This window comes from Rhincodon typus, chromosome 1, assembly GCF_021869965.1.
Source record: "Rhincodon typus isolate 14 chromosome 1, sRhiTyp1.1, whole genome shotgun sequence".
Taxonomy (NCBI): Eukaryota; Metazoa; Chordata; class Chondrichthyes; order Orectolobiformes; family Rhincodontidae; genus Rhincodon; species Rhincodon typus.
In genome coordinates, this window is record NC_063332.1 from 67,922,733 (window position 1) to 67,942,635 (window position 19,903).

At 39.8% G+C, this 19,903-nt stretch overlaps 1 protein-coding gene across 1 annotated transcript in view; it reads right to left on the minus strand.

The window, feature by feature from the left end:
- Positions 1-8,620: 8,620 nt before the first annotated feature.
- Positions 8,621-19,903, minus strand: part of LOC109933380 (melatonin receptor type 1A-like) — a 40,110-nt gene continuing 28,827 nt past the window's right edge. The window contains exon 2 of the mRNA XM_020532355.2: positions 8,621-9,489. Coding sequence (XP_020387944.1) covers positions 8,621-9,489 — 869 coding nt within the window. The remainder of the gene's footprint in view (positions 9,490-19,903) is intronic.

Sequence of the window (19,903 nt, forward strand, 5' to 3'; positions counted from 1 at the left end):
ATTTCTGAAGAAGGGTCTAGGCCCGAAACAACAGCTTTCCTGCTCCTCTGATGCTGCTTGGCCTGCTGTGTTCATCCAGCTCTCCACCTTGTTATCTCAGGTATGTACCTGACAGGATCAATTGCTTTCTCTAACCACAAGGAGTATAAACCTTTTCACTAACTTGGCTTCCTCAGAAAATAATGTCATTTCTCTGTGTAAAGGCTTACAGAACTAGGGCTGAAGTCTCTTCAAGTCTCTTTCATGTTCACAGAATGCTAACTTGTGCTTAAACGCTGATAGTGTTGGGAATGAAGACTCAAAGGACCCACTAGCGCTCCAAACAGCCAAACTGACTGATTTCAGCAAACATGACCAGGCCAAGCAAGTGGAGCACAACCTAAAAGGGAGACTTACTTAAATGGTAGAATAATCCAAAGGGGGATCAAGGGGCCTACCGAAAAGCTGGATAGAGAGATAGACTGGGTACAAATTAAAGTACGGAATAGAAACTAAAGGGGTGAATTTTCAGGGACTAGAGGAAAGCTGAGGAATGGAGGGAGTGAACCTGGTTGCAGAGGACGGAGTAACTGCCGTAGGGGAAAAATCGATGATGAAAGGTTGGAGTTGGATATTAAGGCTGGAAACATGATGGGGTGATGAAAGGTGAATGAGCTGGTGGCATGAGAGCTGCTGAGGACCTTAAGTCCCTTTCTGTTGGCATGTGAACAGCAACAGATCTGCAAGATGCATCACTGTGTTGCTCTTAATGCAACTGGATGCATGCAATGAAGTGAGAAACACTGATTAGATAATGGAGATGTCTGTCATCGAAGGGTATATACGACAATCCTGTATAGTGGCAGGCTGGCTATGGTAGGACACAGTCATAGAGTGACAGAGGATTGAGTAGACAGTGGCTGATCACAACAGATTATTCATTCTCATGGTGCTGCCACTGGGTTGATTGAACGTTGGCTGCTTTAGCCATTTCCGTAGATGGTGCCTTCAGCTGGTAGGATGGGCTTTTGTAGACAGGATGTCCCTGCGCTCATACACACCCTGCAGGGTCAACTTTAGGGACTGGTCACAAAACTGTTGGCCTGAGTTCTGTCCTTTCCAGGAATGCATGAGGGAAAGATGCAAATTGCTTCAATGGCTACACACTATAGCAAGTGAAGTGCTGCCCAATGCCTTTTAAATATGATACTTAGAAGGTGGATTATGAAAGATTCTAGCAGGAGCCTGAACATCCTCCTCACCCACCACTTAAACTTGGTGCTTTGCCCACACATGTACTCAACAAGTTTTAAGGAACATAATTGTGCCAGAAAATTTGAGTTGCCCCGAAGTGAAAGTCCCTCTCACTTTTTAGGCCAGCAATGATCTCAGAAGGGGAAAATAATGCACCCTTACTGTGTTACGGAAAAGGTATTTGGAATCATCAGTACCATGTTCCCAGGTTGGATAAAAGCACAGACAATAGCATTAATTCAAGGAAGTTATTTCAAAACCCTGTTTGACCTTGGAACACTGTCTATTTTTGGTCGGCAGATTTTGAAATGACATTCTGTAAATGAAGGAGTTACAAAGATGGGCTACTTAATTGATCTCAGAAGCAAAGGGATTAAAACTTGCAAAAAACAACTTTTATGACAGGGAATGTGACGAAGTGTTGAAAATTTGGAGACATTTGGACAAGTTCATCTAAGTCAGCTTTTCTGCTGTGTACAGAATTTAAAAACGATACGATAAACTAAATACCACAGAAGAAAATATGAAAAAAAGGAAATTTATTTGCTTAAAGAATGGATGTTGCTTGTGTAGGATAGATTATTGATACTGATGGTGCAATAAGATACCATAATGGTTTGAAGGGAAAATTGAATTATAGACCGGTTAGCCTGACATCGATATTTGAGATAATGATAGTGTCCATTATAATAAGATTTAACAGCACAGCACTTGGGAGAACAATTACAGGATCAGACAAAGTCAGCATTATTTACAAATGGGGAGTATGTTTACAATTTTATTGGAATTTTTCAAGGATGTAACTGGTAGAGTTGATAAGGGGGAGCCAGTGGATGTGGTTTACTTGGACATTCAGAAGACTTTCAATAGGGTCCCATATAAGAAAGTAGCATGTAAAACTAAAGTGCTTGAGATTAGGGGTAGTGTACTGACAGAGAACCGGTTAGCAAATGGAAAACAAACTGCAAGAATAAATTTGTCTCTTACCAAATGGAGCCAGTGATTTGCAGGGATCAGTGCTTGGAGCCCAGCAACTCACAGTATGTAATAATGATTTAGATATGTAATATCGCTAAGTTTGCTGACGACACAAAGTTGGATAGGAGGGTAAACTGTAAGGAGGATGCTTCAGTGTGATTTCAACAAGTTGAATGAGTTAGCAAATGCATGACAGATGAAGTAGAATGTGGATAAATGTGAGGTAACAAATGTGAGGTAACAAAAATACAAAGGCAAATTATTATCTGAATGGGAATAAATTGGAAACAGAGGAGGTGCAACGAGACCTGTGTATCCTTGTATGTCAGTGATGAAAAGTAGGTGTGCAGGTGCAGCAAACAGCAAAGAAGGCAAATGATATTCAGCCTCCATAATGAGAGGTTTCAAGTACTAGAGTAGGGATGACTTGCTGCAATTATACAAGACTTTGGTGACGACATGCCTGGAGTATTGTGTGCAGTTTTGATCTCCTTATTGAGGAAGGATGTTCTGGCTATGTAGAGAGTGCAATGAAAGTTTAGCAGACTATTTCCTGGGATGGTAGAATGGATGTATGAAGAGAGATTGGACCAGTTAGGACTATATTCACTGGAATTTAGAAGAATGATAGGGATCTCTGAGAAATCTGTAAAATTCTAACAGGACTAGACAGGGTAAACGCAGGAAGGATGTTCCATATAACCAGTGAGTCCAGAACTATGGGTCACAGTCTAAGGATATGGGTTAAGCCATGTAGGACTAAATCAAGGAGAAATTTTACCTAGAGATTAGTGAGCCTGTGGAATTCTATGCCAGAGAAATCAGTTGAGACCAAAACATGGAATGTTTTCAAGGAGTTAGATGTAGTTCTTAGGATTAAAGGATCAAAGGGTATGGGGGAGAAGGTGGGAACAGAGTACTGAGTTAGATGATCAGCAATATTGAATGAAGGAGAAGGCTCAAAGGGCTAAATGGTCTACTCCTGGTCCTATTTTCTGTGTCAATGTAGACGGAATTAGACAGATTCTCATCAACAAGCAGCAATAAGAGTAATTAGAAATGCTGAAAGTAAATAATTTTATGAAGGCTAGATTGTGAAAAGGTCTTGTCCTGTCCGAGGCTGTTGCTATGAAAGTTGTTTTAACACATTAGGGATCGATTTTAATTCCATTGGACTGGAAGAAACAGGACACTGACAATAAAATACCTTGGGGATGCTTATCCACACTGCTACTGCTAGCTGCCCACAGGTATCAATTTTAACATGCTTTTCTGTACAAACAGAGGGTCACTCAACCGAAGACAGCAAAGTTCTTCCATAAAGACACTGTATGTAGATTATGAGTTCCACTAAAGCCATTGAGACTTGTCTACAATTTTGATCGGACACCTGCATGAAATGGCAACAAGTTGAGGCTGGAACATGCTCAACAAGGTAAGGAAGGTTGCTTGTTATAACTCCAGGAGCAGCTTGAAATGTCCAACCTTCTCTCACCTAAGCTTTCCCCTAATTCTTGACAATAAAGCCATCCTGAATCTCCTCCTAGCAATGTTCCTGAGAGCCGGGGGCCATTTCCTCAAACATCCAGTGAGATTTCATTCCCCATATTGCCCCTAACAACCTGTCACTTCCCACTGGATTCAGGGAGGAAACTAATGGCACTTATGCAGATGAGAACTAGGAGTTAGAATTGACAGGGTTTATGTTGCCAACTACAAGATACTTTGTTGCCTATCCCAGCCCCTGTTGGCATGAATCTTATCCTGAATTGAAGTCATGGCAATTATCTTATATACTCAAAACAAGAAGAGGGCATCAAGTCCAAGCAGATATAATGTACTTCATATTAGACATAGCTCATGTCAGCACAATCTGGGACAGCATAAAACACAGTGGCTCAGTGGTTAGCACTGCTGCCTCACAGCGCCAGGGGCCTGGGTTCAATTCCACCCTTGGGTGACTGTCTGTGTGGAGTTTTCACATTCTCCCTGTGTCTGTGTGGGTTTGCTCCGGTTTCCTCCAACAGTCCAAAGATGTCTAGGTTAGGTGGATTGGCCATGCTAAATTGCCTGTAGTGCTAAGGGATGTGTAGATTAGGTGGGTTATAGGGGGATGCTCCAAGGGTTGGTGTGGACTTGTTGGGCCAAAGGGCCTGTTTCCACACTGTAGGGATTCTATGTGTTCTAAAACCATTTAAAAAAAAGGACCTCCATTTGTCAATGGAGTTAATTTATGGACAGACCATCAAACTTTAAAAGGAAAGATGAGGTTAACAAAGTAAATCACGAAACAGTAATGTTGCAACTCTCAGACAATAACTGGATGAAAAAGACTCAATCCCACAATGTGCAAAGCTTTGATTTTTAGATCTGCATTGATGTACTTTGCATTTTTCTCAGTGCTGTGAATGCTTAAGAACAGAAGGTGCAAGCAATCACCTCCATTATACATTTGCTTATAAAAAGAACAAAAATGAATCACTAAGCCACAATCCCCAAAGGGGTAGAATGGGTATTATTTAGATTTTTGCCTTAAATTATGTGATTGATCTTTCAGAATGCCTAATTTTAATACTTTTCCAGGTTCTCAGGATACTGGATGAGAAAAAAACACCATTGATTGGGGTAAGTTCTGGTCAAGGTGACCTTTCCTTTTCGTCAGTGTCATAAACTCACTGTATACTACATTTAAAATAAAAAAAACCATTCAAATTACCTCTTGAACTTTAAATCATTGCAGTAGATTTTGCCATTTGATATTTTAAGTCACCTTATGCCTGGGATTCATACTCTGTTCTAAAGTGCATTTAAGGATTGGAAATCGGACACGTCTTTCTCCACTTGAATTACTTGTTACATAATCATTCTTATATTCAATTCTGTTTGGCTGGATTTTGTAGGTGGCAATGAATTCCTGTCACTTGGACTGAGTATGAGAGGGGATCCAGCTTTGGCTTGCAGTGCCACCCAGCATAACTGGTAATCACCAATGAATGGTGGTAACACACCTGCTGCTGCCATCAGAGGGCCAGGGAGCACAGAATTGTGTGAAATGGTTTGTAACTTTTATTTTATCATTTGCTTTTAGTCCAGATGTCATACAATCTATTATGAGTAGGTAGGCTGGATAATTACCAGGGGAAAAATATTCACAGAAACAGTTTCCATAAGTACAAATAAAATCCCCAGGGTGTTTGAAGTAGAAAGGGTATTTTGGGTGTTGAAATTGTCCATAGATTTCCAAATTGTCATAGAGATGTATGGCACAGAAACAGACCATTCAGTCCAACTTGTCCATGCTGACCACGTATCCTAAATTAATCTGGTTACATTTGCCAGCATTTGACCCATATCCTTTTAAATCCTTCCTATTCTTACGCCCATCCAGATGCCTTTTAAATTTTGTAATTGTACCAGCCTCCATCACTTCCTCTGGCAGCTTATTTCATATACGCACCACCTTCTGCATGAAAATGTTGCCCCTTAGGTCCCAAATATATTTTCCCTTCTCAACTTGAACCTATGCCCTCTAGTTTTGAACCCTAGGAAAAAGACCTTGGCTATTCACCCGATCCATGCCTCTCATGATTTTATAACTCTCTATAAGGTCACCCCTCAGTGTCCGATGCTCCAGGGAAAAATGCCCTAGCCTATTCAGCCTCTCCCTGTATCTCAAACCCTCCAACCCCAGCAACATCTTTGTGAATCTTTTCTGAACCCTTTCAAGTTTAACAACACTGTTCTTATAGCAGGGAGACCAGAATTGAATGCAGTATTCCAAAAGTGGTCTAACAAATGTCCTGTATAGCCACAAAAACAAGACATCCCAACTCCTATTCTCAGTGCACTGACCAACTAAGGCAGGTGTACCAAACTCCTCCTTCACTACTGTGTCTAACTGTATCTCCACTTACAAGGAAGTATAAACCTGTAGCCCAAGATCTTTTTTGTTTGTCAACACTCCACAGAACCCTACCATTAAGTCCTGCCCTGATTTGCCTTACCAAAATGCAACACCTCACATTTATCTAAATTAACCTCCATCTGCCACTCCTCAGCCCATCAGCCCATCTGATCAAAGTCTTATTGTAGTATGAGATAACATTTTTTGCTATCCACTACGCCACCAATTTTGGTGTCATCTGCAAACTTGCTAACCATTCCTCCTATATTCACATCCGATTCATTTATATAAATGATTTAAAGAAATGACCCAGCACCGATTCTTGTGGCACACTGCTGATCACAGGCCTCCAGTCCAAAAAACAACCCTCCATCATCACCCGCTGTCTCCTATCTGCAAGCCTATTTTGTATCCATTTGATTGGTTCTCCCTGGATTCCATGCGATCCAACTTTGCTAACCAGCGTGTCGTGCAGAACCTTGTCGAACACCTTGCTGAAGTCCATACAGACAACATCCACCGCTCTGCCTTCATCAATCCTCTTTGTCATTTCTTCAAAAATCTGCAGCGGGCACTGAATTGATCAACGAAGCACATCAGATGTAAAATTTGTGTAGGTTTTAGTGAATGTCTAACAGCAGACCAATCAGCTGCAGCCCATTTGTCTTTGTCATCTTACCAAATGCAGGTTGATGAGAAGCAGTTTTTAGGGCTGTTATGGTGTAGTTGTAGTGTGCCTACCTCTGAAACAGGAGGCCCAGTTTCAAATTCCACTTGCTCCAGAAGTGTGGAATAACATCTCCTAACATGTTTATTTAGAAAAATATCTTGCCATTTGTAGCATTGAACCCTAATCTATCCTTTAAATGGACACTACTGCACTTTGATTGGAGTTGGCAGGTCTCCTTCCCATTGCACATACAGAAAATCTCTTTTCCTGTCCACCTCCTCCAACAACACTTCCGCTGCAGCATCTGGAAACCTCAGAGCTGACTCACTTCCCTATTCAGCCATTCCTCACTCCTGTTCCAGATTAATCACGTGCATCGCGATCCGATCCAAACACAACACACTGCTCCTTTAAGACCTGCTGGAAAGGTTTAGGGCCAAACAACCATTGCTAACCATGACAGAGTCCCGCCAATTAGCAGCGTGGCTAACACTGGCTGGATGCAGAGATTATTCTTTTTTTATTTAACTTATTTTTCCTACTCAACCTTTTCAGAGATGTTCTTGCACACCTCTGGAGCAGGTGGGTCTTAATCCTAGGCCTCTAGGTCCAAGAGTCGGGACACTGCTCCTGAGCCACAAGAGGGCCCATGTAGAGATTATTCAAGGGAGCAGGCAACATGAAGCTGGTGTGCGGGCACCTAGTAATTACAAATTGCAATCCCTAAGGTTTTTTTGCAGAGGCTTCCCAATTTAGGTCCCAATGGGAGTCACTCCCATCTGACACAATATACTTAGCCTTTCAACTGATCAATTGTCAATATAATTGAATTGAATTGAACTGAATACTTTTGCCACAAAAATTATGCGCAGGATATGTTAGCCTGTTAAGCAATTATGTACTCTTGACTTTCAAAACCAGTTACACCACAGAAACGTTTCAAACAAGTTTTTTCATAACACTGAAGCCAAAACCGTCATATCAAACTTTATAAAAGCACTTTTGGTAAAACTAAAATCATTTTTGTATACAAGAACTGCATGCACCCTAACCAAATTAGACATCTCATTTTATAATTGGCAACTCAGTTTTTTCATGACTCTTCAAAAATACGTTGTATTTTGCTAATCAAATTGAAATTGGTAAACATGCTAAAATACTTTCTTTTATCACTTTCTGCTGTGATTGTGTTTTAAAATATAGTTTCAAATTTGACTGTGCACTTCAGACTCTGTAATATTTACAACCTGAGCCATTCTGATTTTCAAATCCACTTTTGTAAATGTAATTTTTATTAAAAAATGTCTAATATGCTGCAATCACAATGTGATTTCAGCTGGCTGTTTGTTTCCAATCTTAGATATGCTAAAAGAGAAGATGGGTCACTGGACCTGAAATGTTAACACTGAATTCTCTCAGATGCTGCCAGATCTGCTGAGTTTTTCCAGTTTTTGAACCAGTAAAAGAATTTCAACTTACAGATTTAAATCTAAGTTAAGATACTTGTGTTCAAGTGTTCAATTTTAATTATGAACTTTCCTATTCTCGTTTCTGTAAGAGTTCATCAATTATTTTAAAATATATATTCTCTCTCCATATATATTTTAACATAGATATGATTATAATCTAATGAAATTTACTGCTTCCTAAAACATCAGTCACTGCTGTATAATAGAATTGTACAGTTTTCATTAATTTGTAAAATAACATATGTAATAAAATCAAACATAAGTTTAACAATCATTGACAATATGTTTTGCTTTCCATCGATTCTATATTATGCGCTTTTTGTTTAAGATTCATTGGCTGGCACGTGAAGTGAATGCATGAACCATTTAGACAGAATCTACCTTCACTTGATTATTGTTTGTCATCAAAGGAGAAGGTTTACTTTTATTTCTGTCAGGCACATCATTTGAACTCTCTGGGAAGAAAATCCTTGCAGTGCACAGAGAGATTATAATTCTCTTGTACTCTCTTCTGAAATTCTGATTCAAAAGTCCATAGATAATTGCATTAAGGCAGCTATTGAAATATGCCATGAAGTAACTCGCCACAAAGAGCCACTCTGGAATCCTTGGGGCAATTGTATCTGGGTTGACAGCCACGGCAAGACCAATAAAATTAAGGGGTGCCCAACAAACAGCGAAGAGTACAAAGACCACAAACATTGTCACAAAGTTCCGCAACTCGTGGGGCTTCAGCTTGAGTTTCATGACTGGCTTCACACGTCTTCTGACCTGGATGACAAGGACCCATATTCTCAAGTAGCAAAAGGTAACAATGGCAATAGGGAGGATGAAGTGAAAGAACACCACCGAGACAGTGTAGGCAGAGCTCACTGACTGCACAAATGTACAAGAGTAGACTCGCTGGTCATATTGCAAAGATCCCACAAACAGGTTTGGTATGATAGCGATAAATGTCAGGATCCAAATGAGGATTACAAAACACAAGGAGTTCTTCTCACTGTAGAGCTTGTCGTACTTCAGACTGTGACAGATGTAACAATACCGATTGATGGCAATGCCGGTAATATTGAAAATTGATCCGATCACACTCACACCCATCAGGAAACCACTGATTTGACAATGCATGTAGCCCAGATTCCAGCCATTGTGAAATATGGATGTCAAGACCATGGGGTATGGGTAGATTGCCACTATTAGATCTGCAACGGCCAGGCTGACAACAAATATATTTCCTGTTTAAACAAAGGAAGAGAAAAAGGAAGTTAAATACTTATATTAATATATAAAGCACCATACTTAGTTAAGGCAAACAATTATGTATATTCATATTTGCACAAACAAATATTTGTTAAAAATTAATTTGAAATGTTAATTGTGAACAGTATTGCATTATAAAACATAATGTAAATAAGCAAAACCATTGATTTTTATTACTAAAACATATTTTAGTGATCAGTTTCCTGATGACTTAGCATGGCCAATCCACTAAGCCTACACACCTTTGGACTGTGGGAGGAAACCCATGCAGACACAGGGAGAAGGTGCAAACTCCACACAGACAGTTGCCCAAGGGTGGAATCAATCTCGGGTCACTGGCACTATGAGGCAGCAGCGTTAACCACTGAGCCACCGTACATATGGGATTAACTCAGTTTAGGAAACCTAGTCAGTGTGGACGAGTTGGGCCAAAGGGTCTGTTTCCATGTTTTATAATTCTATGACTCTATTAAGGCCATCCAGCTGCTTTGGTGTCTCCTATCTTTCAATCAGGTAACGGCTGATCTGATTCTCATCTTCATGTTTCCACATTTGCTCAATACCTCATGATAGATATAAATAACAAAATATTTCAAAATTAGTCTTTAAATTTCAACTGAGCCAGCATTCATATTCTTTTGTGCAGGGTATGGCGATAGAGTTCCACTTTTGTGTGGAAAAAATACTTTCTGATTTCACTTTGAAAGGCCTTATTATTATAAGGACTTAAGGAAAAGGAGCAATAAGATTGACTAAGTTGTTGCATTAACACTTTTCCTTTCTATTTGTCATCTCTCTTACTTCCTTTTACTTCTTACATCTTTGAGTCTGACTAAAGTGGAAACCATGCCTGACAAATTTATTAGAATTCTTTGAGGAAATTAAAGAAAGAGGTATAGAGAGTGGACAAAATTTGGCAGATGGAATATAATGTGGGAAAACGCTAGGTAATGCACTTTGGCAGGAAGAATAGAGTAACTGAATATTATTTAAATGGAGAAAGACTACAGAAGAGAGGGATTTGGAAGTCCTTGTCCATGAATCACTGAAAAGTAGTATCAAGTTCACCTTGCAATAGGAAAGGCAAATGGAATATTGGCCTTTATTTCAAAGAGAGAGGAATATTAAAGCAGGGAGGTTTTACTAAAACTATGCAGGTAGTTCTGCTGTAACGTGTGTTTCGTTAATGCGAATTGACTGTAACGCGGATGAATAATGGATGCTGTTTGGATAACGCAAACTTTCTGCTGTACAGGTATAGTGATTTTCCACAGCGATTTCCCGATAACATGATTTTCTATGATGATTTTCCATAGCATGACGTCACACAAGAATGCAACTATCACGTTATAGGAGAACCTACCTGTTCAAGACACTATTCAGACTACACCTGGAAAACTATGAACAGCTCCTTATCTAAGAAAAGATTTCCTTCTTTATTTACTCATTTTTGTGGGTTGTGGGCGTCACTGGCTGGCCAGCATTTATTGCCCGTCCCTAGTTGCCCTTGACATGGTGGTGGTGAGCTGTACTTGAACCGCCGCAGTCCACCTGCTGTGGAGGAAGATATAAAAAGATATAACAAGTCCCATCAGAACATAGGGCTGCTTTCTCATTGGACAGAGATGACTGGTAGTGATTTAACCTGAGGGTCACCACACCTCAGGAGAGGGGAAGGGCAGGGAAGGATTCTCCTTTATGATAACCTCAGCTGGTGTGAGATTTGAACCCGTGCTGTTGGTACTACTTTAAATCCAAAAAGGATGACAAGGCTGATCCCAGGTATGGAGGTACTGTCTTATGAGGAGAGGTTGAATAGGTTGGGCCTGTACTCATCGGAATTTAGAAGAATGAGAGATGACTTTATTGAAATGCACAAGATTATTAGGGGACTTGACAAGGTAGATGCGGAAAGGTTGTTTCCACTTGTGTGAGAGTCTAAGTCCAGAGGACCTAATCTCAGAATAAGGGTTCACAGCTTTAAGATTTAAGAGATTAGGGGGAATTTCATCTCTCAGAAGGTAGTGAATCCGTGGAATTTTTAATGCAAAGGGCTTTTGAGGTTGGGTCATTAAGTATATTCAAGGCTGAGATAGACACAGATTTTTAGTTAGTAAGGTGATCAAAGTTATAGGGAAAAGACAAGAAAGTGGAGTTGATCAGAGATGATTCCATTGAATGGTGAAGCAGACTTGATGGGCTGGATGGCTTACAAGTGTTTCTACATCATATGGTCTTTGGGTTCCTTTAGTGTTGAAAACTTAATCAATCTCAGTCTTGTTTATTTACTATGATTGAGCATCGACAGACCACTGGGGCACAGAATTGCAAAGATTCATAATGAGTTGAGTGATGAAATTTCTCTTCATCTTATTCCTAAATATCTGACCCATTATCCTAAGATTTTGCTGTCTGGTTTTAGATTCTCCAGTGACGGGAATCAGCCACTCGGCATCTACTCTTACAAGGTTCCAACAGCTTTTTTGTATTTTAATGAGCTTGATTCCAGCTTTATACAGAACAATGGCAGAGAGAGGAAAGAGCAACAACACACTGAGATGACTGTCTTAAACCACTGAAATTTATTTCACAGCCTCTGTTCTTTTTATATTCATTCATGGGTTGTGGGTGTTACTGGCTGGGCCTGCATTCATTGTCCATCCCTCGTCCATCTTGAGAAGGTAGTGATGAGCTGCCGTCTTAAACCTCTGAAGTCTATTTCATGTAGGTAGACACACAATGACATTAGGGAGGGAGTTCCAGGATTTAAACAGGACTTCCAGGATTTATGACATTCTGATTTTTTTTTGTGTTTGAGCACTGCTTGGAGCTGTCGAAAATGATGCCCTCATGTCTTGATTTCCCACCCTCAATTTTTTTCAATTCCCATTACCTGACTCAACCTTTTGCAGTTCTCTAATTCCCTGCCCTCAGATTCCCGGTCCTTGATTTCCTTTTCTCTATCTTCTGATTTCCCACGCTCAGTGTCCCGACTTCATCTGCCCAAAGGCGGCCTTCAAGTTCTTAGAGCAACTCAAACAACAATTGCTGGCACAAAATCACAAGTAAAATATTCAATTATGGTAAGCACAACCTTTATAAAGTAAATGCAATACCATTTGTAGAAGTCATGCAATCTAATGTCATGTGATAAGGCATGGCATGATTGGATGTCATATGGTTAGAATGCCATGTGATCAAACCTCTGGGAATGTTCCAACCAGAAATAAAAACAGAAAATGTTGGAAAAATAGTCAGCTTCTCTGGCAGCATCTGTGGAAAGAAGCAGCAACAGCATTTAACTTCTAAATATCAAAGTCTTGTAAAGTTAACCCTGGCTTTCTTTCTGCACAAATGCTGCAAAAACATATGAACAAAAGAGCAGGAGTAAGCCATGTGCCCTTCGAGTCTGCTCAGTCGTTTAATAAGATAATGCTGATCTGATTTTTAGCTTTCCATTGATCTCCTTTTGGAGATTGCTATTGCATCATGGCACTGTTAAAAGTCTATTGTGAAAAAGCAATACAGAATGCTTGGAATCTTTACATTAGATTTTGCAATATTCCAATACATAACTTCCCTGTGCTTTTTCAAAATAGTACTACTAGGTTTTTTTATACCCAACGAGAGGGTGGCAAGGGTGTTAGTTTAATGGGTCATCCAAAACACAGCACCTCCATTAATGCAGCCTCCCTCACAATTGCACTGGAGAGTCAGCCTAGAATTTTTGTGATTAGTTTGGGAGATGAGAGTGCTATCAAGTGTGCCATAGCTGACAAAATGCAAAATCTTTTCTCTGCTTCAAGAAACAACAGCTTTCATTCCATTAGGCAAAGTGCATTGGTCTACTGACATTCTGTTTTAACAATCTTCTAGGAAATCTAAGAGCTTTAAAAGTGTAGACGGCTTCCTTTATATTGAGGGATCCACTTTCTAGGCTGTATTTTAAGATTTCAGTCATAGCCAACTGAAAATATAGGAACAGAGTACGCCATGCAGCACCCTATACAGACCAGTTGCTGCACTATTTAAAAAATAAAGTTATACTGGTACTGATTTGTACTTACAACTGCATATTCCTATATCTTTCATTGTATGCCAGGCCATGCTATTCACCAGTCCTTAGAAATACCTCATCTTTCAGGCCTCTCTAAATTAATGCTACCTTTTTGCCAACGTCTATAGGCCAGCAACCTATCATTGTTCTATGTGGGGCCATCACATATAGGGAAGCCTTCAAACAATTCAAAATTGTAACTCTCGCTTGTAAGTACCAAAAGTGAAGCAGGAGCTGCAACGCAAACAAACTGCCCGCATGTGAGCAATAAGTATTTCACAGTCAAAGAGTAATCATTGTACCTAGCTGTCATCTACTGGAACAGGGTGTCAATTAAGGCCTGTTTGGCTTGTACTACCCAGGACTGCTGCGATGTATCATGCATGAGGTGATGATTCTGCAGCTCAATATCTTCATCCTCATTCTCCTCCTCCTTGGAAGTCTGGTACCTCAAAAGCAGAGGCAACATGTGAGTTCTCAAGGATGTCGGAATCATGGCAGCTCTAAGGTACTGGATGCAAACTTCTAAGACTTGGTACCAGTGATCAGAAATCACCTGCATATTGAGAGAACGGAAATATGTTTCTTTTGATGAACTCTGCTGCATTGTGGTATGGCTTCTCTGCATCCCATATGTATATTCCATCGCACCCTGCTCTTAACCTGATCACTTAACTTATATCTTTTTGTATCCTCTTTACATCCTGTTTACAACTTACTTTCCGACCTATTCTTGTGTCATCAACAATTTTAGCAACTATGTCTACTGTCCCTTCAGACAAGTCAATTAAAAAGATTATGAACTTTCTCTTCATATTATAGATCTGTTCTTACTCACTTAACTTAGCTACATTGTTTTGAGACCTCATTACGTCTTCTACATAATTTACTTTCTTATCCATCGTTTTGTCATCAGCTAATTTAGCAACCATAACTTCAGACCCTTCGGTCAAGTGATTTATATAAATTACAAAAATGTTGGTCACTGATCCCTATGACCACTCATTGCGTCTTGCCAACTAGAAAAAGACTCATTCATACGTTTTCTCTGTTCCCTTTCAGGTAGCTAAACATCTATCCATGTCAAAATATTATCCCCTGCATTATGAGCATTTACTTTCCCAAACAGCTATTTATGTGACACTTTATCAATGCCTCATGGAAATATAAGTACCAAATATCCATTAGTTCCAACTTATCAACAACACAAGTTCCATCCTCAAATAAATTGATTAAATATGATTTCCATTTCACAAAACCATGTTGACTCAGCCTGAATACCTTGAAATTTTCTAAGAGCATCGTCATAATATCTTTGATAATATCTTTGATATCTCCATTGCATTGATACTTTCTCAGAATCAGGGTAGGTATGAGAATATGTTTAAGACACAATATAACAAATTAATTGACCCATTATTTAAAGGTGGCTCACACACCTTCTCAAAGCAAATATACACAGCACAGGTTCAATAAGGACTTTAGTGAGCAGATGTTTACGAAGAGGGTGCACTTCAATGAAGAGGCAATAAGAAGCTGTGCCAGGGAATCTATGAAATTCACCAGCACACTTAGTCAATAAACTGGCTTCTTTGAAATGTTAGGGTAGTGGCAGTGTGGGCATTTGTTTGTCATGTGACTGACACTTCAGAAGAGTTCCGAGAATTTTATATCAAAGTTGCTGCTGCTGTTCTTGTTGTTCGTGTGAATTTGAAGGCTTGTCACAATTAAATTGTGGCCTTTTCATGTTATATTTTGTAGTTCTTCAACTATCCTGGTCACACCTTCTGATTAAAGACCATCAACAATTGTGAGACAATCAGCGTAATGAGCCAAATGGCCTCCCCCGTGCCGTAGCCATTCAGTGAGTCTATAATTCAATGTTACACAAAAAACAGTCACTTTGGTAACTCAATAACCAGGTGTGCATGACAAACTGCTATGGAAGCTTAACTTTATGTTATGGTTATAGTTTGAAGGGCTTCACTAATACAAGGTAAAATTGAGTAATTTGGAGATGAAAATGAGGCCAGCTCTGAGATGTGCCTGCAGAAGAGTCAACATGACTTCCTCCTGAGTCTATTTAGAGACAATCCCATGTAGTGTGCTACCCAGATCTGTTCATAGTCCTCCAAGAGGGGTCTAATCTGGGCTTTGTATAACTGCAGCATATTTTCTGTATCCTTGTACTTCAGTCCTCCAAATATAAAAGCCAGCATTCCATGAGCTTTTTTGATTATTGTCTGCACCTATTCATGACATTTTAAGGATCTATGCACCTGAACTCACAAGTCTCTTTGAACATCCCTTGTATTTAACTTCACATAGATGATTTGGAGTTGGGGACTAAGTGTGGTGTGTCAAAATTTGCAGATGACACAAAGATGAGTGGTAGAGCAAAGTGTGCAGAAGACACTGAAAGTCTGCAGAGGGATATAGATAGTCTAAGTGAGTGGGCAAAGGTCTGGCAGATGGAGTACAATGTTGATAAGTGTGAGGTTATCCATTTTGGTAGGAATAACAGCAAAATGGACTATGTTTTAAATGGTAATAAATTGCAGCACACTGCTGTGCAGAGGGACTTGGGTATCCTTGTGCATGAATCGCTAAAAGTAGGATTGCAGGTGCAGCAGGTAATTAAAAAGGCAAATGGAATTTTGTCTGCCATTGCTAGAGGGATGGAGTTTAAAAACAGGGAGGTTATGCTGCAGCTGTATAGGGTCCTGGTGAGGCCACACCTGGAGTACTGTGTGCAGTTTTGGTCTCCTTACTTGAGAAGAGATATACTAGCACTGGAGGGGGTACAGAGGAGATTCACTCGGTTGATTCCAGAGTTGAGAGGGTTGGATTATGAGGAGACATTGAGTAGACTGGGATTATACTCATTGGAATTCAGAAGAATGAGGGGAGATCTTATAGAAACATATAAGATTATGAAGGGAATAGATAAAGTGGAGGCAGGGAGGTTGTTTCCGCTAGCAGGTGAAACTAAGACTAGAGGGCATCGCCTCAATATAAAGGGAAGCAGATGTAGGACTGAGCTCAGGAGGAACTTCTTCACCCAAAGGGTTGTGAATCTGTGGAATTCCCTGCCCAGTGAAGCGGTTGAAGCTACCTCCCTGAATGTTTTTAAGGCAAGGCTAGATAAATTTTTGAACAGTAAAGGAATTAAAGGTTATGGTGAGTGGGCGGGTAAGTGGAGCTGAGTCTCAAAAAGATCAGCCATGATCTTATTAAATGGCGGGACAGGCTCGAGGGGCCAGATGGCCTACTCCTGCTCCTAGTTCTTATGTTCTTATATCATCTAGAAAATGCCCTGATCTATCCTTTTTTGGTTCAAAATGGATAACCTCACATTTGCTTGCATTGAAGTCTATCTGCTACAGTTTTGCCCATTCACTTAGTCTTATCAATATCCCTTTGTAACTTTATGCTATCATGCACATTGTCTATAATGCTGCCCAACTTTCTGTTATCAGCAAAATTGGACATAGGATTTTCTTTGCCATTAAGCAAGTTGTTAATAAATTGTGTGAATAACTGAGGCCTTAACACAGATCATTTTGGGACACACGGTTACATCCTGCCAATTTCAGCACCTATCCATTATCCCTACTTTCTGTCAACTGCCACCCAGCCATGTCAGTAATTTGTCCTTAATTCCATGGTCTTCTCCCTTAGTTAACAGTCTCTTATGTGGGACATTATCAAAAGCCTTCCTGGCGTGACTTACCTGTCATGAATCCATGTTGGCTCACCCTGATTAACTGAAAACTTTCAAGGTGTTCAGCTACCTCATTCTTGATTATAGACTCCAAAAATTTCCCCACCGCAGATGTTAGGCTAACTGATATGCAATTCCCTGGCTTTCCTCTTATGCCCTTCTTAAAAAGTGGAGTAACATGAAAGATGATAGTTATGGCATCTACAATGTGCTCCCCTATTTCTTTTAACACCCTTGGATGGAAACAGTTAGGTCCCAGTGATTTGTCTTTAAATCCATTAATTTCCGTATTACCACATTCGGTCCCTGTTCCTGAACCGTTATTGATTTCTTTGGAACTTCTGGCAAACTATCCTCCTTTTCTACTGTAAATATTGAGGCAAAGTAATTATTTAGTATGTCTGCTATTTCCCGATAGTCATTGACAATATCCCCACTTTCAATCTTTAGTGAGCCTACATTGCTCCTGACCACCCACTCTCCCTTCATGTAACTATAACCTCTCCTCTTATTGATTTTGGTGTCCTTTGCAAGTTTCTTTTTATAACCCCTTTCAATAATTCTTATAAACCAGAGATGACGAGGAGTTTCTTTTCTCAGAGGATGTTGAATCTATGGAATTATTTCCTATAGAAACCTGTCACTGTTGGGTTGTTAATATTCATGGTTGAGAGAGACAGATTTTTAATCAGTAATGGAATTAAGGTTTATGGGGAAAAGCCAGGAAAGTGGAGTTGAATGTTATCAGATAATCTACAATCTCATTGAATGGTGGAGTGACAATGATGGGCCAAATGGTCTACTTCTCTTTCTATGTTTTACAGTGAAGCACTTTGAGACATCTGCTGGTCATCAAAGGCATTATATAAATGCAGGATTTCTTATTTTTTTTTAAATTCTGAGATATTGACAGCTATCTAGCAGCAAACAGTGGGTTTGGCAACACATGTGGCCTTAGAAATAGATCACAAATCTTTGAAATTAGTTCTATTAATAGGAGGGGGCCATCAAACAGTATATAATTCAGAAAGAGATAGAAGGCAAGTGGCATGGTGAAGCTTATCAAGATCAAGGAATAAATTACGGACCGGGAATGCCACCGGGACCAGAAGCCCACAGAATACTTTGGTTGCTACGAACAAATCAGATAACAAGTTAATTGATGGGAAGGTAATGGCCTAGTGGTATTATCACTGGACTGTTAATCCAGAGACCCAGGTAATGTTCTGGGGACCCAGGTTTGAATCTTGCCAAGGCAGATGGTGGAATTTGAATTAAGTAAATATCTGGAATTAAGAATCTAATGAAGACCGTGAATCCATTGCTGATTGTTGGAAAAACCCATCTGGTTCACTAATGTCATTTAAGAAAGGAGATTGACTCTTAACTGCCCTCTGGGCAATTAGGGATGGGCAATAAATGCTGCCTAACCAGCAACATCCTCATCCTGTGAATGAAAAAAAAAATACAGATAACAAACAGCAAGAATTATAAAGCTGGAGAGAATTTGGGGTATACATGGGGCTGCCAGATAGTAGTCAAGTGAACCCTCTCACACAGATGGATATGCATGTAAAATTCTATCACTTTTTCAATCATGGAGATGGTGGCTCAGTGGTTAGCATTGCTGCCTCAAAGCACCAGGGACCTGGTTTGATTCTAGCCTTGGGCGACTCTCTGTGTGGAGTTTGCACATTCTCCCCAAATCTGCGTGAATTCCCGCTGGGTGCTCTTATTTCCTCCCACAGTCCAAAGCCGTGTAGGTTAGTTGGATTGGCCATGCTAAATTGCCAACAGTGTCCAGGGATGTGCAGGCTAAGTGGATTAGTTACAGTAAATGTGGGGTTTATGGAGATAGGGCAGAGTGTCTTTGGGATGCTCTTCTGAAGAGGTGCAGACTTGACGGGCCAAATGGACTCTTTCTGTACTGTAGAGATTCTATTATTCTGAAATATAGACCCTCAATAGGACTTTATAAGATTGAAAGCCAGGCTTGCGGCATGGTGTTTTGAAGAAAAACTGAACGAACCAAGATATAAGAATAGGTTTTCCTACAGCAGGAAAAGCAATGCTGAAGATTTTCTTAGCATTTCTGCAGTGGCGCATTTGGAAGTTAAATAAACATGTATATGTCTTACATGGTTCTTACAGAGCTTGGTACGTCTCAGTAAGTCCTGTTTTATAAAATTGCAGTTATAGTAGAGCTTCACAACAAGATATTGCAGCTTCTGTCACAACTCTGATTGAAAAAGTGTACTGGAAATCAAGCCCTAATATTATAGAAGTTGTCATAAATGACAGAAATGCCTAATTTAATCACTAGGATGTTTAATATCTGATTGTGATTAAGATAAAATAAACTCACACCAGGTTTCATGAATGAAAAAGAAAACAAAAACTTATTTGTGCAAACAAATGAATCTATGTTTACTATGTTAGGAATAATTAATTACTAATGCAAATTTAAATTATAGGACATCTTAATCCATTCACAAATAGGATGAACAACACAGATGAGGCAGATTTTCTAGAATATTGCAGGTGGAGAACAGAGAAAGGAACAAAGTCTGTAGATCAAGAATACAAATTAAAAGGGGATGAGAGAGGT